Genomic DNA, 25,277 nt, shown 5'->3' on the forward strand with positions numbered 1-25,277 from the left:
AACCCTGAACTTCGTCCTTTTCCCTGCACTGCCTCTCCACCCATTCATCTCCTCTCCCTTCAGCCATTCCCTCCTTCCTTCCTTTCTTCCTTCCTTTCTTCTACCATCTATTCCCTATCTCCTTCCTTTCCTCCCTCTTTCTACCGTCTATTCTCTCTCTCTCTCTCTCTCTCTCTCTCTCTCTCTCTCTCTCTCTCTCTCTCTCTCTCTCTCTCTCTCTCTCTCTCTCTCTCTCTCTTCTTCCTTCCTTCCTTCCTTCTACCGTCTATTTCCTCTCTCCTTCCTTCCTTCCTTTTACCGTCTATTCCCTCTCCAACCCTCCCTGCCAGCGTTTCCTTCGGCTTCTCTGCCCACCAGTTCCCTTCCACTCCTCGGCCTACCAGCATTTGTCACTGCAAGTCTCACGCGTGTAATCAGTGAAGGTTCTCAGTTTTCCTGCCCAGTGTTAGTACGTCAAGGTGAGGAGGCGTGTGTTGAGGTGCTCTGCCGCGGTGCTCATTTCCGTCTTCTTAGTTGTGGCGGCCAAAGGGCTCGGGACGCAGGGGTTCACCATGATTCTCAGACCTGGACGATGACCCCTCCCAGCTTGTAGTCACGGCCAGAGTCAATTAACTTGCCGCATTTACCTCCACTGCGCCTTGCTTTTCTCATTATTCTTCCGTCCTGTAATGTGCCAACAGTCACACTATAAAACCAGACAAGAGAGATTATCGGACTAAAAGACTTAAGCTTAAGGGAAAACGATACTTATATTTATGATCGTTGGGCTGTAGCTTGTGTAACAGCAACGCTGTATCGTGGTGTTTAGTTCAGAGTTATTGCTATGTCTGGTTCAGATGGGCTGATTGAGGGCGGATACAGGCTTTCCTATTTTTCTTTGTCATATCTTCCATATACCCTTCATATATTTTTTTTTTCTATTTTCCTTTCACTGTCTGTGCTGAACAATAGTATTTTTTCGTTGTTATATCTTCCTCTTTCTCATATTTTCTACACACTTCTGGTGTTTCTTCCCACAGCACCAGGCAATGTTGTCATGTTTCTGCGGCTGCTATTCGACAACTGACCAAGATTGTACCCATACCGGGGAACAGCTGGGTGCAAGGAACACATTCTAAGACGCGAGCCTTTATCTTCTAAACAAAAGCACCTAATTATCATCGTATGCTCGTGTTCTCATGTGAGCGTGAGGAGCATCTGAAGGATGTCACCTTGAGCTTGTGTGTCTTGGCTGCATTATTAGGGATGTTTTAGGTCACTTCCTTTGTGGGATTAAGTGTCGCGTCCAGCCAGCCGCTGATCGCAACACAACTCGCTGGTGCGGGAATGAGACTCAAAGGCGATGCCATATTCATGCAGGCAGATGGGAAGCTCTTAGTAGCAATGGGGCTTGCCTTCTCCAGTGACCAGTGGAGCTGAACTAGACCCATGCAACCTTGACAGTGACGTCCTCAGAAAAATCAGACCACATGTGCTTCTCAACCAGCATGGCGTGGTATTGCTGAAGCCCCATTGTGATCCCACACCCTTATAATGGCCCTCACAGCTGACAGGGGTGAGTGGAGGAAGGAGTGGAGGCCTTTGTTCTGCAGTGGACTCATGACGGTGGACAATACTCTACAGCAGAATAGCAAAAATGCGAAAAAAAAAAAAAATTGTAGCCAGCCAAGCGTGCAAGGTCTTGGTAACGGAAGGTGAAGGGTGCTGGTGAGGGGAGGTGGGAGGTGAGCAGCTGCTGGCGACGAGTATTCTGGGTTTCTGAAAATTTTTAGACTTTTGTTTGGTCTGGATGTCACAAAATGATGGAACGAAAGACCATATTTTTTTCTTTATGTTAGAGGGTTCAGGCCAAGGGAAGCAAAAACGAAAAACTAAAAGACCCACTGAAAATGTCTGTCCCTTAAGAAAACAGTTTGAAGGCAGATCCGGAATTACAGTGAGAAGCGTCTTGGCACTCGTCATGAACGTCAACTCAAAAAATTTTCTCTCAAGCACACTTCCTGGCAGGGGTCTAAGCGAAGGGAGGCAGTAACCTATTGACTTCCTCATATTACATAACCTTGCATCCAAATATCAACATTAGAAAGGAAACAAAACGAGGCTTTACTTAACTAGACAAACGAATAGGAATTGGTGTAAGCCAATGAAAGTAATCCGATTCGATATTGTGTGTAGCTTGACAAATAGGACCAAATAATAAAAAAAAAAAAGAGAGAGAGAGAGAAAGCTTTGTAATATGTAATGCAGTTGGGTGGAATGACTGGGCATCAACGGTAGGGGTCTTGTAGGCTGACAGGTAGTAAGATATATATATATATATATATATATATATATATATATATATATATATATATATATATATATATATATATATATATATATATATATATATATATATATATATACTCGTATATATATATATATATATATATATTTTTTTTTTATTTATTTATTTATTTTTTTTTTTTATGTAAGAAGGACATTGGCCAAGGGCAACAAAAATCAATAAAAAAAATGCCCACTGAAATGCCAGTCCCGTAAAAGGGTCAAGGCAGTGGTCAAAAATTGGTGGATAAGTGTCTTGAAACCTCCCTTTTGAAGGAATTCATGTCATAGGAAGGTGGAAACACAGAAGCAGGCAGGGAGTTCCAGAGTTTACCAGAGAAAGGGATGAATGATTGAGAATACTGGTTAACTCTTGCGTTAGAGAGGTGGACAGAATAGGGGTGAGAGAAAGAAGAAAGTCTTGTGCAGCGAGGCCGCGGAAGGAGGGGAGGCATGCAGTTAGCAAGATCAGAAGAGCAGTTAGCATGAAAATAGCGGTAGAAGACAGCTAGATATGCAACATTGCGGCGGTGAGAGAGAGGCTGAAGACAGTCAGTTAGAGGAGAGGAGTTGATGAGACGAAAAGCTTTTGATTCCACCCTGTCTAGAAGAGCAGTATGAGTGGAACACCCCCCACACATGTGAAGCATACTCCATACATGGACGGATAAGGCCCTTGTACAGAGTTAGCAGCTGGGGGGTGAGAAAAACTGGCGGAGACGTCTCAGAACACCTAACTTCATAGAAGCTGTTTTAGCTAGAGATGAGATGTGATGTTTCCAGTTCAGATTATAAGTAAAGGACAGACCGAGGATGTTCAGTGTAGAAGAGGGGGACAGTTGAGTGTCCTTGAAGAAGAGGGGATAGTTGTCTGGAAGGTTGTGTCGAGTTGATAGATGGAGGAATTGAGTTTTTGAGGCATTGAACAATACAATATAACCCCTAGTGGTTACCTGGGGTCTGGGAGACAGGGTTGGCGTTAAAAACACCTCGCCATCCCCCCCGCAAAAAAAAAAATAAAAAAATAAAGAAAGAAAGAAAGAAAGAAAGAAAGAAAGAATCAAGACCTCCCAAAAAAGCCTGTTTTTTTTTTTTTTTGTGTGTGTGTGTGTGTGTGTATTTTAAGAAAAAAAATATTTAACATATAAAAATTTAGTTTTATATTATTTTGATAAATAAGGTCTATATATGTATATATATATACATAAAAAAAAAATGTAAAAGTAGTCAAGCCTGATCATTCATTGTCCAACCGGACCCAACTGTATCATTAACAGAAAGGGTCAAAATCTTTCAAGATCTAACTTCACTCGTGACTTTTTCTAATCTCTCAAAAGTATCGTCCTATTGCTTTAATTTCCTGCCTCTCTAAAGTTTTGAATCTATCCTCAACAGGAAGATTCTGAAACATCTATCACTCCACAGGCTTCTACCTGATCGCCATTATGGGTTCTGTCAAGGCCGCTCTACTGGTAATCTTTTGGCTTTCCTTACTGAGTCTTGGTCATCCTCTTTTTAGGGATTTTGGTGAAACTTTTGCTGTTGCCTTAGACATATCAAAACCTTTTGACAGAGTCTGGCACAAAGCTTTGATCCCCAAACTACTCTCCTAGAACTTATATCCTTCTCTCTGTAACTTCATCTCAAGTCTTTCTAACCGTTCTATTGCTCCTGTGGTAGACGGTCACTGTTCTTCTCCTAAATCTATTAACAGTGTTATTTCTCAGGGTTCTGTCCTGTCACCTACTCTATTTTTATTATTTGTCAATTATCTAAACCAAACCTCTTGTTATATCCACTCTTTCGCTGATAATACCCACCCTGCACTTTTCCACGTCTTTTCCTAGACTCCAACCCTTCAAAAAGTAAACAGCTCACGCAGGAAAGCCACAGAACGCCTGACATCTGATCTCTCTAAAATTTCTGATTGGGCAGAGCAATCTTAGTATTGTTCAATGCCTCAAAATTCAATTCCTCCATCTATTAACTTGACTTAACCTTCCAGACAACTATCCCCTCTTCTTCAATGACATTTCACTGCCCGCCCTCTTCTACACTGAACATCCTCGGTCTGTTCTTTACTTATAATCTAAACTGGAAACTTCATGTCTCATCTCTAGCTAAAACAGCTTCTATGAATTTAGGCGTTCAGAGTCGTCTTAGGCAGTTTTTTTCCCCAACCCACTCTCTGATCCCCAGCTGCTAACTATGTACAGCGGACTTATCCGTCCATTTCTGGAGTATGCTTCACATGTATGGAGATTCCACTCATACCGCTCTTTTAGACAAGGTGATCTCAAAAACTTTTCGTCTTATTAACTCCTCTTCTCTAACTAAATGTCTTCATCCTCTCTCCCATCTCAGCAATGTTTCATCTCTTGCTATCTTCTAAGGCTATTTTTATGCCAACTTCTTTTCTGGTCTTGCTTTCACCACTCCTCCCACATCCTCGCTGCACAAGACTTTCTTCATTCTCTCACCCCTATTAGAGTTAACCAGTATTCTCAATCTTTCACCTGTTTATCTAGTAAACTCGCGAACTCTGCCTGCTTTCGTATTTCTATCTTCTTATGATTTGAGCTCCTTCAAGAGGGAGGTTTCAAGACACTTATCCTATAATTTCTGACTGCTGCTTTCGACTATGCTTAGGGACCAGCACCTCAGTGGGACTTTCTTTTTTATTTTCATTTATTTATTTATTTTATTGTTGTTGTTGCTCTTGACTGGTGCTCCTACATGAAAAAAAAGAAAAAGCACTTCAAACCTTTTGTTTCACTCTAGATTACTTTTTAATTGATTATTTAAACTGATTTACATATAAATGAAGAAAAAAACAAAAAATAAATTCCCCCCCAAAAAAAACAATAACCCTCAAAGAATACAATAAAACCCCTCAAGAATTTTTTTTTTTTTTACCAGGGTTTTTCCAAACCTGTTGGGAGCTAGTGGAATATACGCATCTAAAACAAACCCATGCTTTTGTTGACGCGATATCAAAGTTTTTTTTCTTTGATCGGTAACTGAAGAAAACTGGCAAACGCGTAGCTTCCTTTTAGGGAACGAAGAGAATGTAGCAATAATAAAACTATAAGAACACAAGGAATAAGGGAAGCTGGTAGAACCCATTAGGCCTACACATAGCAATCCTTCTATGAAATATACCGACCTAATTCCGCCCATCATCTCCATCCATAAATGCCTAATCTTCTCTTAAAGCTCTCTAATGACTCAGCACTAACAACTTAATTACTGAGTCTGTTCCATTCATCTACCACTCTATTTGAGAACCAGTCCCTTCCTATATTTTTTTAAACCTTTTTTTTTTCTAAGTGTGAACCCGCTATTTCTTGTTATATCCTGGCTACTGATACTAAGAATATTGCTATAACCCTTATACCAAATAAAGACTTCTATCAGGTTCCCTCTTAACCTACGTCTTTCGAAAGAATGTAAATATAACAGCTTCAGTCTTCTTTCGTAAGAAATTCTCCTCATCCCCTGTATCCTTTTAGTCATTTTCTTTTGTACTGATTCTAATAGACCTATATCCTTCCTGTGTTATGGGAATCAGAACTGCACAGCGTAGTCTAGATGAGGTCTGACCAGCGCCTAATATAACTTTAATATTACTTCGAGACTTCTACTTTCAATACTCTTTAGAATTAATCCTAATACCCTATTTGGCCTATTTTTGGCATCTATGCATTGCTTTCTGAAATGGAGTTCAGAGCTAACTATTACTCCTATATTTTTTTTCGTATCCTGAACCTACTAGAACTTCGTTATTTATTATGTACCTACTGTGAGGGTTTCCTCTACCTACGCTAAATACTTAGCACTTGTTGATATTAAAATGCATTTGCCATCTATCTGTCCATTCCTTCATCCTATCCAAATTTGCCTGCACGGTGATGGCATCCGATTCTAATCTAATCAATCTGCCTATCTTTGTGTCATTCGCAAATTTATTAACATCACTACTAATTCCACTATCCAAGTCATTGATACATATTAAAAACATCAGTGGCCCTAAAACTGATCCCTATGGCACCCTATTCGGATTAAAAGCAGTTTATTACAACTCTGTTACCTGTCGCTTAACCAGTCTAACACTTGACCACAATCGGATTTAGAGCCATTTATTACAACTCTCTGTCACCTGTCGCTTAGCCACGACTTTTTCAAGTTGAACTTTTATTAGTATATCTATCTCCTGCTCTACTATCTCGCTCCACTGTCTCCTACGTTCAAGTTTCCATCACTTTCTCCACCCACCTATCACCCCTCCTCCACGTCCCCTTCCATTCAGAACACTACTTCTACCTCTAACTATTCTACCTCGTCCACTCCATACAATCTCCGCACTTTTTTTCCACTCCACCTCGTCTCCACCTTGCCCTCCACCAAAGATGTATGTATCAGTCTCAACAGTTCCTACTATTATAAATATGTATTTCACTATTTCACTATTTCACATATTCCTCCAACGTGTACCATGGCCAGCCAGTCCTTTCTCCACCTCTCAAGGGAATTTGCACCCACTTCCAGTCCTTAGGGATAACAGCTGTGTACATGTGTTCATCTTCCTTCCTGGTCATTTCTCCTCCTTTATCTCAAGGGAATTTCACACCCACTTCCAGTCCTTAGGGATAACACCTGCGTTCGTCTTCCTCCTCTATCTCACGGGAATCTCCCACCCACTTTCAGTCCTTAGGGATAATTATCTTCGATTCACTTAGCTCAGATATATATAGCCCGCATGGTAGCGAGCTCGGAGTTCAGTCACAGAGTTCAGTTCAGACAGAGTTCATTCGAGAGCCAGAGTCGCAGCAGTCACGAGCAATCAGTGTTGGTCTCTCACTCAGTTCCGGTCAATCACAATCAGCCTTGAGAGACGCTGCTCATTCGTCTTTCATATCACTTCAGAGAGAGAGAGAGAGAGAGAGAGAGAGAGAGAGAGAGAGAGAGAGAGAGAGAGAGAACAATCAATCGTCACGTTACAGTTTCGTCTCGAATACAGTGTGTGCAATCAATCATCTATTAAATCAAGAAGAACTCTCATCATTATGTCTTTTATTCCCACACATCAGCTATATCAACAACCCACGACCTCCAAGCTACTAGGATCAACATTCTCAATACCGGTCCTTCACGCTACCAAGCATCATCAATATCAGAGCAGCAGCGGCACTCAAATCAACCCAATACCTTTGTGGAACAAACTGTCCCTTCATTCATCATCAACTTAGAACAGAGGTCACAACCAACTCCAGAACATGTATTAGAAGTTTGGGGGACTCGCTTATCGGTCACCTGCTCTCCACTCTCACACCACGGGCTCCTGAGATGCTTTTGTACACACTAATAAGTCGTCTCCACACGTAAGAAATAACGGGTACAAGCTTGAAAAAAAAAAAAATGTAGGTTTAGGAAGGAGATAGGAAAAAAAATTGGTTCTCAAATAGAGTGGTAGATGAGTGGAACGGACTCAGTAATCATGTTGTTAGTGCTAAGACACTAGAGAGCTTTAAGAGAAGATTAGATAAGTTTATGGATGGGGATAATAGATGGAAATAGGTAGCTATATTTCATACAGGGATTGCCACGTGTAAGCCTGATCGCTTCTTGTAGCTTCCCTTATTTCTTATGTTCTTCTTATGTCTGTTGTTACGTGTGAGCATACACTGAACTCTAGGGGATGGACCATGAAGGGGTGTTGCTCACACTAACAATGGAAGGGTTAAAGAAAAGAGAAAAGAAGACATTTTAACTGCTATTTAATATCTTAAAGTTAACCCTTAAATTAAGTAACAATACAAAATTGAAGATTATTTGTAAGTAAAAGTAAGTAACAAGGAGTGGCAATCTGAACTGGACTGAATAACTTAAAAGACTGGTTCAGTTAATAACTTAAGCCAAGTTAGTAAATGCATATAGATACAAATTACAAAAATAAACACCTTTACATATACATAATAGAAAATAAATATAAATGTGTTTATGTGTGTGTGTGTGTGTTTATGTGTGTGTGTGTGTGGGTGTGTAACACTGGTGTAACTCTTACCACCGCTCTCGAGTGTATATGAGGCTCCGAGCGTATGCCAAGGCGACCTCAGAGCTGTAGCGACCCTTGGACTGAAGCTCGATGGAACTCCAACCCTCGTTATCGGCTTGGTAGCCTGCTAGAGGTCACGTATCCAGTATGCCTCAAGCTATCCACGTGGCAGCGCCACGAGTTGAGAGGCAGGCACCTGGTTCCGTGGTAGAGTAGTCACGTGTGTGACATTCCCTCCTTCTTAGGATGACGCAGAAGGAATGACTCTGCGTCATTAGAGAAGTGAGGTGGTTCCTGTCCCGTGAAGGTTGATTCCACCAGAACGTGTGTAGTCTGGGGCCCGGTAGATGGTTCTTCTGGCAGTGCTCGACCCTCGGCTGCCTCCATCGACCGGTTCACAAGGCACGACTGCATCCCCGGCAACAGGATCCTAGGGTCCTCAGGGTCGCGACGGGTAGTGATGCGAGGCGTAGTGGGAAGGCGAGACAAAGTGTCATCAAGGCAGTTGTCCAGTCCCTTAATATGGTGCATTTCAATGTGGTAAGGCTGGAGCTGTAGAGACCACCGTAGCAGACGTTGGTTAGTGAAGCGGTTCCTGTTGAGAAAAGTCAAAGGGTTGTGGTCAGTGTAGATTTGGAGTGGCTGGGTGTTGGACTGAAGATAGTACTCAAACTTCTTGATGGCAGAGATAATGGCTAAAAGTTCTTTCTCGATAGTGCTGTAATTCTTCTGATGGATGTTGAACTTCTCGGAGTGGTAGGCGACTGGGTGAAAGATTCCGTCAGATTCTTGCAGGAGGGCGGCACCCGAAGCGTGATCACTGGCGTCAGTATGTATGATGAAGTGTTTACTGAAGTCGGCAGCACGCAAAACCGGTTCCCGAGCAAGCAAGTTCTTAAGTTGATTGAAGGCATGTTGGCAGGCAGGGGTCCATTCGTACGCCACATTCCCACTAGTTAGTCTAGTAAGTGGCCCAGCTGCGTCTGCGAAGTTTGGACAGAAACGCCGGTAGAAACCCGCCATACCCAGGAAACGGCGGAGCTCGCGTCGAGTAGTGGGAGTTGGGTACTTCAGTACTGCGTCGACGTTAGCGGTCTTGGGCCGGACGGAGCCTTGTCCAATCTGATGTCCTAGGTAGGAGACGGTGGCAGCTCCGAACGTAGACTTCGCCAGCTTCATGGTGAGGTTCGCTTCCTGCAGACGGCTGAGCACATTCTGGATCTGGTACAGGTGGTCATCCCAGTCATGTGAAAAAATAAGAATATCATCTAAGTAAACCAGCACTCCTTTTAATCCCTGCATTACCTTGTTCATTGCCCTCTGGAAAGTAGCGGGGCAATTCCTCATGCCAAATGGGGCTACTACATACTGGAAAAGTCCAAAAGGGGTGATGAAGGCAGAGACTATCTGAGCTCTTTCAGTAAGGGCTATTTGATAATACCCTTTTAATAGGTCCAGCTTAGTAACAAATTTGGCTTGACCCACTTCATCTATCAGGTCGTCTACCCGAGGCAGAGGATAGGCGTCAGGAATGGTGACGGCGTTGACCCGTCGGTAATCCGTGCAGAATCGCAGTTGTCCGTCCTCCTTGGGTACTAGGAGGCAGGGTGATGCCCATGGGGAGCTGCTGGGTATAGCCAAGCCCTGCTCTAATAAGTACTGGACCTCCTTCTGCATCTGTTCTCGTTTCCGGGGGTTGACTCTGTAGGGAGACTGCTTGATAGGGAAGGTCCCTGGGAGCACCTTCACATCATGGCGGAGGACATTACAGATTTTAGGATGGTCACCGAACACGTCATACTGAGAGATCAATCTTGAGATATCCAGTGCTCGAGAGGATGAAAGATGACGGAGCTGATCATCTAAGTGTTGGATAATGTAGGTGTTGTTTTGCGTGTCCTTGGGATGTATGGTGTTTGTGTCAATCTCAGTGGTAATACATTTATCATACATCAATGAACACACAGAGGCAGGTTTTAACTCTGAATCAGCCTCCTGGGGTTCAATGGTACCACAGGAAGCTACTCTAGGGGTTGGTTGGGCGCCAGTCACAGGGGTTCTACATTTATACATGGAATGTCTGAGTATGGTAGGCACAACCACCTGGTGGGCTTCTGCCCAAGCAGCATCATCTGGGACCTTAGAGGGCCGGAACACTCTCATGAGAACTCCATCCTGTTTGTAAAAGGCAGGGTAATGAGTAATTTGATCTGGAGGGATAACCTTGTCATGAAATTGAGTCAAAGTAGTGTCTTCCTGCTGAGCCTCAGTGAGAAGTTTTTCAGAAAATATTTGATTGAGTTCAAGTGGGGATGGGCTCTTCTTTGGAAGTGAGAAAGACTGATCAGATTTCCTTGCTTGTGCACGAGTAGTGACACAAACAGGGAATAAGCCTGGTTGTTGCTCTTCTAACTGTACAGTGGGGTTATCCATCAGCATTGTGTCACTAATTACCAAAGGGGGAGTCACCTTACTGCCAGCTAGGTCATTAGCGAGGAGTAGTTGAGCATTAGGGATGGGTAAGGCTGGTTCTTCACTAACTCCTATTATCACTTCACCTCTTACTAGTGGGCTATCAAGATGTACCTTAGCTAATGCAATGGGGAAGGGGTCATGGAAGTCTTTTAAATATACCTTCTCACCTGTGTAACACTGTTCAATACCAGGGACTGCTGACTTCAGCACTAGGGACTGAGCTGAACAGGTGTCTCTGACAATCTTAACTGGGTGATCCTTTTTATCAATGCTGATGGTGCCTACAGACCTGAAAGGCTCAAATAAGTCTTTAGGTACAGGGAAGGAGGGAAGAGCTTGTATGGAAGCAACTGGCTTGGCAAGATATGTTTGAGCTATCTTGCACTTGGGATTAGGACAGTTCTTTATGAGGTGCCCCGGCTGTTTACAAAAAGCACAAAATAGAGGTGGTCCAGTACTACTGCCGGTCATTTTACCAACCCCTGAGTTACCTGAGTTTATCTTACCACTAGGAGTCTCGGTCAGCTTGTCTGAGGTTGCCTTGCGATTCACCAGGGAGAAAAGGTCCGCTAACTGAGCGGCTTTGAGAAGATCTGTTTCTTCTTTGTTGGTGATGTGTAACATTACTGAGTAAGGGAGCTTACGCATGAACTCTTCTAAGGCTAAGAGATTTACTAATTCGTCGTACGTGGTTATCGCGGCTGACTTAAGCCAACGCTTGAGAGCCCTCAGTTTCTCTGAGGCAAACTCTAGATAGGTTTGTTGCGGAGTTTTGAACATTTTTCGAAAAGACTGACGGTATCCTTCTGTGGTAATGGAGTACGCCGCTAGGATGCCCTGTTTGACACAGTCGTAATCCGTGTTGTTTTCGAGGCCGTTCAAAATAGTTAAAGCCTTTTGGCTGAGTTTGGGTTTAAGAAGCCAAGGCCAGTCTTCTCGGGGCAGTTCAAAATGTACTGCTGTGTCCTCGAACTGTCCAAAGAAAGTTTCGGGGTCTTTGTCAGAGAACTGAGGGAGTAGTGAGAGATATTTAGTTAACTTTTGTTTGAGGTCAGCTGTGGTGGTTGATCGAGATTTTAATTGTGTAAGTTGGGTCTCGTGGATTCTTTCTTTTTCTCTCTCCTCTCTTTCTTTTTCACTCTCCTCTCTTTCTTTTTCTCTCTCCTCTCTTTCTTTTTCCTCCTTTTCTTTTACATATGCCAGATCTCTTTCCGCTTTTTCTTTTTGAAAAGCTAGTTCTTCTCGCCTTAGTTCTCTCTCTTCTCTCTCTCTTGCTGCCTCTTTCTCTTCTCTTGCTCTTTCTCTTTCTCTTGCTGCCTCTCTCTCTTCTCTTGCTGCCATTAGTTTCAGCTTTTCGAGTTCGAGCATTAAACTGGCGTCGTGCTGTGAAGCAGCACTAGTGGCTTCACCTCCAAGGTGAACTAGGATTTGAGTTCGGAGTTCTTCCTTCCGAATGTCAGACGGATATGAGAGATCAAACTGTCGGGCTATGTACTTTAAATCATTCTTTGTCACTTTGGCAGTTTGTAGCTCCGCCACAGAAGGATTACTGCAAAATGCGTCCAAGTTTAACTCATGCGACATGATTAATGAGCGTGAGGTCAATTGAACCAAATCAAGTGTGTCTGAGCCCTACACTGAAACCTGATCCAAGACCTAGGTTCGCCACCACGAGTCGGAAGGACCCGCGTGAACGACAGGTTCGAAACCACGAGTCGGAGGGAAATGAGTTGACCCGCGTGCATCGACAGAGACTCGTTTTTGAGTCTAGTTGAGTCAAGGTTAGCAACGCCTTAACTGTGCTTCTGAAGAGGCAACGAATCGAAGAAGTGTAGCGATAATCACTGCCCCAAAATGACTACCATAGAACTAACACTTAAGCATTTGTAATGGCTTGCCGTATTCGCTGCTTTCAAGCAAAGAGTGGAACGCAAGTTCCCAAGTTTTAAGGAGTCTCGGAGTTCGGGGTGAAGGTCACTACTAGGGGAATTGAACCGACACTAAAGCAACACTGAGGAAATCAATTGTTAGGTTTTAACGCTTTTATGACTAGACGCCGGTACCTCGCGTACTTTTAAAGCGGAAAAACGCAAAAAATTCACCAACAAAGAAATAAGCACAACTTCATATACACTCGAGAGCAGGAAAGGAACTAGTGTAGTCATATGTATGTGTAAACATGTGTAATATCCCGGACAGGCCCCCAATTGTTACGTGTGAGCATACACTGAACTCTAGGGGATGGACCATGAAGGGGTGTTGCTCACACTAACAATGGAAGGGTTAAAGAAAAGAGAAAAGAAGACATTTTAACTGCTATTTAATATCTTAAAGTTGACCCTTAAATTAAGTAACAATACAAAATTGAGGATTATTTGTAAGTAAAAGTAAATAACAAGGAGTGGCAATCTGAACTGGACTGAATAACTTAAAAGACTGGTTCAGTTAATAACTTAAGCCAAGTTAGTAAATGCATATAGATACAAATTACAAAAATAAACACCTTTACATATACATAATAGAAAATAAATATAAATGTGTTTATGTGTGTGTGTGTGTGTTTATGTGTGTGTGTGTGGGTGTGTAACACTGGTGTAACTCTTACCACCGCTCTCGAGTGTATATGAGGCTCCCAGCGTATGCCAAGGCGACCTCAGAGCTGTAGCGACCCTTGGAGGAGACTGAAGCTCGATGGAACTCCACCCCTCGTTATCAGCTTGGTAGCCTGCTAGAGGTCACGTATCCAGTATGCCTCAAGCTATCCACGTGGCAGCGCCACGAGTTGAGAGGCAGGCACCTGGTTCCGTGGTAGAGTAGTCACGTGTGTGACACTGTCCAGTCAAACATCATAGCGGACGTTAGAGAGAGTGTCTCCTTGGTTAACTAGGGAACATGGGAACAAGGCGAGCGGGGAGCAAGATTTAGCTGTAATGTCGGAAAGGAAAATAAATAAAAAAATATGAAGAAAAGAAAATCCGAAAATGAAAACGAAGTGGTGATAAGATGTGAAGGTGAATCTTTTTTGGTTGTATTTTGTTATTGTTTAGGTTATTATTGAAAATGTGAAGCTCTCAGATGATAGTGAGTGTGTGTGTGTGTGTGTGTGTGTGTGTGTGTGTGTGTGTGTCTATTCTAAAGACTATATATACTATAGATAAGGCTTTAGCATAATCTTTGTCTCTCTCCAAAGCACAAAGGCGCGATGTTCTCTCCTGCCCTCGCTGCCTCACTCCCGAGACTCCAGGTTACCTCAAACACCGCCAGTGTATTGGGCTTACCTCCGCAATTACTGTCTGAGAGCTGAAAACTTTACTTGCTCTCCGGCGAGTATTCTGTTTGCGCCTGTAGCCTGTGCGTGCCTGTAGCTTGTGTGTGTGTGTGTGTGTGTGTGTGTGTAGCCTGTGTGTGCCTGTAGTCTGTGTGTACCTGTAGCCTTTGTGTGCTTCTAGCCTGTGTGTGCCTGTAGCCTGTGTGTGCCTGTAGCCTATGTGTGTCTGTAGCCTGTAGCATGTGTGTGCCTATAGCTTGTGTGCACCTGTAGCCTATACGTGCCTGTAGCCTGTGTGTGCTTGTAATCCGTATGTGCTTGTAGCCTGTGTGTGCCTGTAGCTTATGTGTATCTGTGGTCTGTGTGTGTTTCTAGCCTGTTTGTGTCTGTAGCCTGTGTGTGTCTGTAGCCTGTGCAAGCCTGTAGCCTGTTTGTTTCTGTAGCTTGTGTATGTCTGTAGCCTGTGTGTGTGTCTGTACCCTGTGTATGCCTGTAGCCCGTGTGTGTCTGTAGCCTGTGTATGCCTGTAGCCTGTGTGTGTCTGTACCCTGTGTATGTCTGTAGCCTGTGTGTGTCTGTAGTTTGTGTATGCCTGTAGCTTGTTTGTGTCTGAAGCCTGTGTATGCCTGTAGCCTGTAACCTATGTGTACCTGTAGCCTGTGTGCGCCTGTAGTCTGTGTGTGCCTGTAGCCTGTGTATCCCTGAAGCCTGTGTATGCCTATAGCCTGTGTGTGCCTGTAGCGTGTAGCCTGTGTGCGTCTGTAGCCCTGTATGTGTCTGTGGCTTGTGTGTGAATGTAGTTTCTGTGTGTCCGTAGCCTGTGTGCGCCTGTAGCCTGTGTGTGCCTGTAGCCTGTGTGTGCCACATGGAGGAGGACGCGAGCGGCGCATAGGACTCAGTGGTAAAGGAAACGCGAGTACACGATACGTAATGAAAGCTCAAATAGCAAAAAAAAAAATTTTTTCTCTCTCTCTTTCTTTTCTCTCTCTCTCTCTCTCTCTCTCTCTCTCTCTCTCTCTCTCTCTCTCTCTCTAGGCAATACTTGATTGGAGTTTTATAATTAAACCTATGATTTATATCACGCGGTGTGTGTGTGTGTGTGTGTGTGTGTGTGTGTGTGTGTGTAATCTTCTAAGCAAAGATTACGGAAGCAGAGAAGGGAACATGAAGCAAAGAGCAAAGGCGACATACGATTATATATGAAAGGCGAATGAGAAGGAAAAGAAAGGAGAGCGTCTTGAACGGATATAACTCTGGCAGAGGAAAATAAAGAGATCAGGGAAAAAATGTTTCCACTTAACAAGACAGCTGGACAAAACTGTCATCACGTCTGCCTATCCGATATTCATACAATACATCACACAACGAGGCCATCTGATGACTGAGCAGCCAGAGCTCCTTATTAAATTTCCTTGAAAATAAATAAGAAACTGTGGAGGAGTGTTGATGTTTCGAAACTCGTAATTGGCAACGTGATCTGGAGAATCAATCATGTGTACTGCCGGGATTCTCAACTTTTCCTCCATCATGAACCCTCTTGGCTTGATGTATTTCTTCATTTACCCCTTTACTTCCATACACTCTCCCTATTTCCCATCCTTCTCCTTTCCCTCCCTTTCCCTTATGTCCCCTCCCCTCCATACACACACATACACATCCACTCACCCACACACACACACACACACACACACACACACACTCACACACACAGCAATCTCCATTTAATAGAATAAAATTTAACTGAATTATTATTCAGTTATCAGGTATATCAATTATTTACTCCATGCCATGCATTTTTACCGCAAGGGCTAAATTTATCCCTGGTTGATAATCAGTTGATAATAACTGTTCTAGTGATTGTCTTCATGCCAGTCAAAAGCTTAAAAGGAGTAAAGGTAAAGATCAGACGTGAATGGCGTTAACAAGCTGCAGATTCACAAAAACAGATTTTGATAATCTTCCATTTCCGCGAGTGATGGTGCGTTAAGCGGGGCTGCCCGAAGTCTAGCGTGAAAGAGAGAGAGAGAGAGAGAGAGAGAGAGAGAGAGAGAGAGAGAGAGAGGTGTTACTTATATATCTTATCTATCTCTATCACACCATCACCTCCAGCAACAAGAACACGACCACTATCAGTTTACCCAAGACGCAACACGCAGCCTCAACTTACGATCAGTACCACAGACTTCCTTCATAAAACCTAATATGAAACAAATGACTTACACGCTCGCCTTAACTATCCCGGCACAACTCAGACCTTTACTCACCTTAAAAACCACTCATCTGCGTGGACTGATCCTTCACAGTTCGCTTCTCACCCCTGGGACGCCTCTGGCATTGGTGCTGGTGTCTGTGCTCTTGCGGTATCAGCGGAACCAGCATGAGCACAATTCGTATCGCCGCTTTCACAATGTCATGTCACTGAAAGCACTCATCACACACTAGATAGTCCCACAGGATGTATGGTCACAGGACACTGTAGACCTCCAAGCCAATGGAAGCATCACCAAAAAAGCAGGCGAACTTTCTAACACAAGAGGGAGGGCCGGAGAGGATGCACTGAATTCTGGCCACTAAGTTCCAACGAGCTTGCACGAGGAAGAGGAAGAGGAGTAGGGCGCCACACCAACCCCTCTGAACCTTTAACGCAAACTGAAGCCCGCACGTGACACCGACCACGGCTCTCACTCCCTCAAACCATCTGCGCGCACACTCTCCCCCCCATCTCTCCCCCCCATCTCTCTCTCTCTCTCTCTCTCTCTCTCTCTCTCTCTCTCTCTCCACATCAGCAATCAGTACTGGATAATATTTTCCTGTAACAAAATGAATATAGCAAGGTTGCGAAACGTCCCATCAATCTGTTAAGCTGTGATTTTTTTTTTTTTTTATTGCTATTCTTCCTTGATTTTTCCTAATTTCCTCTTAAAAAATGTTCTATTCGATTTTTTCAAGCGTCTTCTTCCAACAGCCTGTTTTTTTTTTTTCTGCATGTTGTTTATAACATTTAACAAACAGACACAAACACTCACACATATAGACAAACAGAAAAGCAGACAGACAGACAGACGCACACACACACACACACACACACACACACACACACACACACACACACACATACATACACACACACACACACACACACACACACACACACACACACACACACACACACACACACACACACACACAGACACATTCAAACACACACACACGCACACACACACACACACACACACACACAACCACACACACACACACACACATATATACACGGCTTCATTACATCTGCATAACACGGAGGAGTCACGAGGATCGTCCAGCAGTAGCGTCCGACTCCCAACTCATGAATTTTACCTTTTGACCCACACACACTCTCTCTCTCTCTCTCTCTCTCTCTCTCTCTCTCTCTCTCTCTCTCTCTCTCTCTCTCTCTCATCCTAATGATAGGTAACACATTTCCAATAACTTCCTGTCAGTCTTTGTAATTTTCAGTCCTGCCACAAGTTTGGGCCGTAGGGGAGGCAGACGAAGCAAGGAGTCTGACCCATTAAGGCTGACACTCACCGCCTGCCAGCACTCTCCTCGCCTCCTGTCCTTCAGAACACACGGACAGTGTGTTTGTCGTCTTGTATTTCATGCAGGTGATTTTGTTTCACTTCATTACCACCGGACACGCCCTTGTCTCACTCTGTTCCTCAGAAGGGGTTTACTTTCTCCGTGGATATTATTTACCCTTGGATAATTCTCTTTGTACATTTCTCAATGGACATTTCCCTCAAATAGTTTCCCGATGGGAGATTCCCGTCTTGGACATGTTACCCTCTGGACATTTCTCTTTTACGTATTTATTTAATGATGTTTTGTTGATTATTCACTAAGTAAAAGAGAGAAAAATAAGAATGTCTGGAGGTGAAAAATTCCAGATAAATGTTCAGAGGAGAATAAATCATGGAGAGGAAACTTCCAGAGAAGAATAAATGAAAATATACATGGGAAAAAAAATTGTGCAACTCACGCACTTCATGCCCCCCTCTTCCTCTCGTCCCTCCCTTCCCTCCCTTGTGTGCCTGTTTCCTGTACAATATAAAGTTACACCTGTTCCCTGTACGATATTCAGTTCCTGTCACACATTTTACGTGTCGTCCTGTGCTCACAAATAATCCACTTGTCTCCGGCTGAAAGTGAAACCCTTCTCCCTGGCTTCCCACACACTCGCGCACCGCATCCCAGTTCTCCCACATACAAAAATACCTTCAAGCTGCTTTAATATAAAATCCTCAGGGTCGTACTTACACGATAGAATTTCAGAGTTAGATCCCTTTTGTCAGGTTGTGGAGAACAATGCTTCCACGAGCGACTATCTATTGTTTATCTATTGACATTATGAGGTGTAGAGTTAAGAAATATGTGAATTTTTTTTCCCTTACTTCAAGAAAGAAGTGATATATAGTGCGTTAGGGAGAGAGAGAGAGAGAGAGAGAGAGAGAGAGAGAGAGAGAGAGAGAGAGAGAGAGAGAGAGAGTAGTAATATTCCATACAAGTTCCCATCTGTTTCATGATGCTGGCGTTTGGTAGAAGCAAGAGAAAATCGATTCACGCAGACTGACGCGTGGGAAAAAAAAAAAAAAAAGATAAAAATAAAAAACACAGACGTGAGCCAGGTAGGGCACGATGATATGAAGGCAATAAAAAAAAAAAAACAGAGTAAATGTATATTGTATTATCCCGTCTCTAACTTCGGAGAACGTCATGCATCTCTCTCTCTCTCTCTCTCTCTCTCTCTCTCTCTCTCTCCCTAACGCACTATATATCACTTCTTTCTTGAAGTAGGGGAATAAAAATTACATATTTTTTAACTCTACACCTCATAATGTCACTTCTTTTCCCCTCTCCTCCTCCTCTTCCTCTTCCTTTTCCTTTTTTTATAACATAAACATTTTGTCTCTACCCTTGACGTTCTTTCTAGTTGTTCCTTTTCTTTCCTTAAAGTGTTGTCTTAACGCGTTTCTCGTCTTCTCCGCGCTCTGAACACGATTCTTCCTTACAAGTGAAAAATTAATAAAAAGAAAAAAAAGTGTGCCTTCATGGTTAATGACAACCGAATACAATCCTATACGAACTTTTTGTTGTTTTTATCTTAGCAAGTTTCTCCAAAACACACACACACACACACACACACACACATATATATATATGTTACGCATAATGTGGACAATTGCCTAATGTGAACATTAGGCAGAAAATTGCCTAATGTGTACATCAAGCAAGTAGGTTGCGTAAAGTTTACAAATTGTTAACATTAGGCAAAAAATGCCTATTGTTCAAATTATGCAGCTCAATTTTGCCCAATGTGAATAAGGAAAACATAATTAATTAATGCAATATTAGTATAAGTAAAATAGGTCAATCGATCTCAGGGTTCAGTTGAGTCCAATCACAAATTTTTGCATGATCTGCCTGGGTGACAGCGCGAGTTGCATTTAATTTCTTTTCTTAGGCAGCTGCACCTTCCTGATGTACATTGAGTAGTACATTGACACTTTGTATAACCTTGCCCACCAGTGGCTCTTGCTGTTGCTGTTCTCATCGATAGGCAGATATCAGGAACCTCTTCAGACTTTATAAGGGTCTGTTTGATCCCACTTAGGTCAGCTGGTGTAAATTTTGTTCTAATAATAACCTAACCTAACCTAACCTAACCTAACCTAACCTAACCTAACCTAACCTAACCTAACCTAACCTAACCTAACCTAACCTAACCTAACTATAACAGACCCAAAGTTTCGAACAACATTCGAACAAAACTGTAGACACTGGTTTGTCATTCAATTCACATTAGGCAAAATACCCTTGCCTAATTTGAAAATCATGCCTAAAGTGGACATTAAGCAAGTAAGTTGCCTATTGTCAACATCGTGCAAACAAATTGCCTAATATGAAGATTAGGCAATTTCACTGCCTAATGTTCACATTAGGCAATTATCCACATTATGCGTGACATATATATATATATATATATATATATATATATATATATATATATATATATATATATATATATATATATATATATATATATATATATATATATATATATATATATATATATATATATATATATATATATATATATATATATATATATGTATATATATATATATATATATATATATATATATATATATATATATATATATATATATATATATATATATATATATATATATATATATATATATATATATATATATATATATATATATATATATATATATATATAACATAAAACAATACAATTATATTAATTGCTGCAACTATGACATGACACCTCAGTCATTCTTCCATCCTCTGCCACTCTGTGCAATCTAAATTCCTCCCACTGTCATCCTTCCATTCTCTGCCACTTCCTTCACTCTAAATCCCTCCCTCAGTCACTCTTCTATTCCTTGCCACTCCCTGTACTTTAAATTCCTTCCTCTGTCACCCTCCCATCCCCTGCTACTTCCTGCACTCCACATCCTCCCCTCTGTCACCCTTCCATCTCCTGACACTCCCTGCACTCTAAATTCCTCCCTCCGTCAACCTTCCATCCCCTGTCACTCTTTGCACTTTAAATCCCTCCCTCTGTCATCCTTCCATCCCCTGCCACTCCCTGTATCCTATATCCCTCACTCTGTCAGTCTTCCTTCCCCTGCCACTCGTGTCTAATCCAAAGCATACTTGGTGTTCCCTGGGGATGGTGCACTCGCCACACAAACACTGACAAATACGCAAATTTGTAACTCGTTAGTAGGATGGAAGTAATTTGGTCATCCGTATAATTAATTATGTGTACAATATGTGTGTGTGTGTGTGTGTGTGTGTGTTGACAAAACGCTCTCAAGTGTCTCAAGTGGAAAGAAAGCTCTCAGGTGCCTCAGGTGGAAAGAACGCATCAAATCAATCTTGTTAACCCCTGACACCCAATACACTAAATTAGCAATAGTAGTAGTAGTAGTAGTAGTAGTAGTAGTAGTAGCAGTAGTAGTAGTAGTAGTAACAGTACTAGTAGTAACAGTAGAAGTAGTAGTAGTAGTTGTAGTAGTAATAGTAGTAGTAATAGTAGTAGTAGTAGTAGTAGTAGTAGCAGCAGCAGAAGTAGTAGTAGTAGTAGTAGTAGTAGTAGTAGATTCAGATTCAGATTCAGATTCAGATTTATTTACATGCTCAGACTTTGTGATACAAAGTATGGAGCACAGCTCCTGCAATTATTTCAGATACAAACAAACACTAACAACTTATATAAATCAACTTTCTGTTACCTAAAAAAATTATAGGTAGCTTTTAAAAAAAGAGAAATGTTAGACAAAATATATTGACTTTTACTTTGCATTAATTGGATAAACTTATTCACTGTTGGGTTATTTCTATAATAATTTGGAATATATTTGTTTCTGAGCTCCACGATGTTATCATTAGGGCATGACAATAAAATATGATATTCATCTCCAACAACATTACATCTACATAAAGTACATAATCTTTCTTCCCTATCTATACTATCATATCTTCCTTTCACAACAGGTAGTCTATTGTTATTTGTTCTTATTTTAATCAAAGGCATTCTGATACTCTTTTTAAGTTTCAATAGGTAATCTTCTCTGCAATACAAGTCTTTATACATTCTATAACTCTTACAAAGTCCCTTTGTTGAAATATTTCTAAACCATGATGTTATCCAATGATCTTTAAGTTTGTTTTCAACTGCTTTCCTTAACCATTCTGGATTATTAGTTTGTTGATCCATCCAAATACCTGACATACCACAATTGTTAAGAATATTTCTTATATGGCAAATCCAAGGTGATGAATACATGCCTGTGGAGTCTAAATGTAACAAACTTTTATACATAATCATGCTTAACTTAGTAGTTTTCCCTGTTATTAACCTTGACCAGTAGCCAATCATTCTAGTATTGATAACAATATCAATAGGATATTCCCCTAACTCCCCATATACAATATCAGTGCTTGTATATTTATGTACATGTAATACATGTTTTAAAAATGTCATGTGCAACTGCTTGATTTCTCTAATAATACAGTATCCCCAAATTTCACAAGCATAGGTCATAATTGGCATTACAATGGTGTTAAACAATTCAAGTTGCAGATCAACTGGTAGATCATGTTTGCGGCATTTTCCAATTAGTGAATACATAGCTCTTGTTGCTCTTTTCTTAAGGTCCAATTGACCATTTCTAAACCTACCATTATAATTGAATAAGACACCAAGATATTTGTATTCACCAATTGTATCTATAATTTCATCACTAAATACAAAATGAAAATTGTCATAATTAAGTCTTCCTCTGCTGAATACAACAATTTTTGTCTTATTTTTGTTTACCTCTAATTTCCATTTGTCACAATATAACTCCAATGCATTAAGAATATTCCTCATTTCCTCTTCCGAATTAGCTAGAACTACTGTGTCATCAGCATACATCATTATCAATAAATTCAATTGTAAATCAAGGTAGTTATCATCAAATAGTAAGTAATTACATCTGTTTTCTATTAAAGACTTTTCAATGTCATTTACATAAAGGGCAAATAATAATGGAGAAAGATTTTCACCTTGTCTTACTCCTCTATTACAAATAAAAGTGTCTGACTTGTTTCCATTAAACTTAACACATGATTTAATGTTCAAATACATATTTCTAATAACATTAAGGACTTTACCACCAATATTTTCCTTTACCATCTTATACCAGAGCCCCTCCCTCCAAACTGTGTCAAATGCCTTTCTATAATCAATAAAAAGGCAAAATAATTGTTTCTTCTTCCATAAAAACAGATCAATGATGTTCTTTAATAAAAATATGTGATCAAGAGTACTATAACCTTGCCTAAATCCAGCTTGATTTTCTTTTATAATATTATGACTATCAGAATAAGAAGTTAACCTGTCATTTAGCACAGATGTGAATACCTTACCTAAGCAACTTAACAAAGTTATACCCCTATAATTGTGTGGGTCATCAACATCACCTTTATTCTTATACAATGGGACAATAACCCCTATCAACCATTCTTTAGGTAAATATCCTGTATCCAAAATCCTATTAAAAAATTTAACATACAAATTAAGCATATTTTTTGTACTTTTAATATATTCATTAACAATATCATCATATCCAGGTGCCTTGTCATTCTTTAGTTTTCTAATAGCTTTCAACACTTCATGTTCTGTAATGGGCTCATTCAGTGTTTCCTCTTCCCCAGATTCAATTGTAGCACTTTCTAGTTCACTTAAATGCTTATCACTTTCACTAATTTCCTCTGATAGATTCTTAAAGTGTTGATGAAAATCTGCAAGTGTAAGTGTAGTTTTGCTTTTATTTCCATCATTTTCCTTTAATATTTTCCAATATGTTTTTGGATCTTTATTTCTGTTTGCTTTTAACTTAATCAACATATTTTCTTTTTCCTTATTGTGTACTCTTTTCAGTTCAGCTTTGTACTTCTTGCTTTTTTCTATCATATCTTTCTTATTATCCTCACTCCTCCTCAGATTATATTTATGTCTAGCTTTATGGTATGCTTTCCTTGTATACCAACAAATATTATCATATCCAGATAAACTTGCATTATTACTTTGCTTAACATAATTTTTCTTTTTCTTTGGTGGAAAAACCTTTACAGCTGCTCCTAATAAAATATTCTTTATTCTAGTACTTACATCTTCAATGTCCATAGAATCCATCTGCTCTATTAACTCTTTTACCTGATTTTCATCAATTTCTGCTATATAATCCTCTTCCTTAGATGCTCTCCACTTACTTGGTTGATTATAGTTACTCACAGGTGCTATATTGGCATTGTTAATAATTGCATACTCAATATTTACTTTAAGCTGTACATGAATACCACAATGAATATCTGAATACAATGGGTCATAGTCTAGCACTCTAAATTCATTTACATCTTTTAACAATGTTGGTGAACCTATAACATAATCCACAAGAGTGCCATGTGTAGTTGTGGGTCTCCCCACTCTGAGATCTCTATCTACTCTACCATTGAAAATACATACCTTATTATTACAACATATTGTCACCAAATTTCTCCCATAAGAATTCCTATCCTGTGTTACATCTTGGTTATACCTTGTTCCATCCACTCCCATTGCTTTAAGTATGTTTTGTACCTCAAATAGATCACCATTACCATCATCATCAACATCATCATCATCATCATCATCATCATCATCATCATCATCATGAAGTACATCTGGCAAAACATAATCCAACAGAGTTCCAGTATGTGAGTTAAAATCTCCACATAATAAATGTGAGTAATCATCACTTGTATAATCCAAAAGAAAATTATCAATTTCTTCAAAGTATTCCACACTTGCATATCTAGAATTAACTGGGGGAATGTATACCACACTGATAATCAAATCCTTATCTAACCTTAAACTTCTTTTATCTATTAAAATAGATATGAAAGCCTTACCCTCAGTCTTAATAGTCTTCCACTTCAGCTTAATATCCCTTTTAATAGCAAGCACTAAACCCCCTGATTTATATCTACTGAGTTCATGTCTGTTTTTGAATACTATATCAAATCCAAGGTTTTTCATACTGGGAACAATATTTATCATATCGACATCATCACATTTTGTTTCACTTATACATAATACATCATACATAACACACAAGTCCTTGAATTCCGTTGTGGTTAACTTTCCTTTCAATCCATTGACATTTAGTGTTAGTAAAGAGTTTTGAAATATTATTAAGATTAGTAATAGATTTAGTATGGGAGACAGTTGTTTGAATTTTAGCTTTTGTCTGTGCTCCATATTTGTCCTATGCGTTGTTACTTAGGGTCTTATTAATCATGTTGTCAAGTTTCAGCCTTTTCCAATCAGGCTGTAATATACCTGTTTTGAACAAATCATCTGGTGTATGAATTTCAACTGGCCTGTTTTTATCTGTGAGCCACACAAGTATTTTACCATCCCTAGTGGTAACACTTTTCACATTTGGCTGCTCCTTGACAATCTTGAACATTGCAACTCGCATGGGTGTAAGATCTTCATTCACAAATACTTTCCTCTGTTTCTTTTTAAGTTCAGCTCTTTTCTTCAGCATTTCATTT

General features: G+C 40.7%; 2 protein-coding genes across 2 annotated transcripts in view; both read right to left on the reverse strand.

Annotated features, from left to right (window-relative positions):
- Positions 1 to 16,754, reverse strand: part of LOC135115773 (metabotropic glutamate receptor 2-like) — a 110,461-nt gene extending 93,707 nt beyond the window's left edge. Inside the window, exon 1 of the mRNA XM_064032790.1 lies at positions 16,388 to 16,754. The gene's annotated coding sequence lies outside the window, so the exon portion shown is untranslated. The remainder of the gene's footprint in view (positions 1 to 16,387) is intronic.
- LOC135115801 (uncharacterized) lies at positions 8,570 to 24,756 on the reverse strand. The gene is made up of 6 exons (XM_064032815.1): positions 24,630 to 24,756; positions 24,339 to 24,401; positions 23,851 to 24,116; positions 23,293 to 23,460; positions 9,866 to 11,863; positions 8,570 to 9,601 (listed from the first exon to the last, which is right to left on the reverse strand). Exons 1-6 carry the CDS (start codon positions 24,754 to 24,756, stop codon positions 8,597 to 8,599), a joined length of 3,627 nt encoding a protein of 1,208 aa, XP_063888885.1. The 3' UTR covers positions 8,570 to 8,596.
- Between the last annotated feature and the right edge of the window lie 521 nt (positions 24,757 to 25,277).

This window comes from Scylla paramamosain, chromosome 29, assembly GCF_035594125.1.
Source record: "Scylla paramamosain isolate STU-SP2022 chromosome 29, ASM3559412v1, whole genome shotgun sequence".
NCBI lineage: Eukaryota > Metazoa > Arthropoda > Malacostraca > Decapoda > Portunidae > Scylla > Scylla paramamosain.

Coding starts and splice junctions, on each gene's coding strand:
- LOC135115801 (XM_064032815.1), bottom strand. CDS start 24,756: ATGAAAAACCTTGGATTTGATATAGTATTCAAAAACAGACATGAACTC. Junction 23,461..23,850: donor ATTCTATGGACATTGAAGAT/GTAAGTACTAGA, acceptor CAACACTTTAAG/AATCTATCAGAGGAAATTAG. Junction 9,602..9,865: donor TAGACGACCTGATAGATGAA/GTGGGTCAAGCC, acceptor CACCTGTACCAG/ATCCAGAATGTGCTCAGCCG.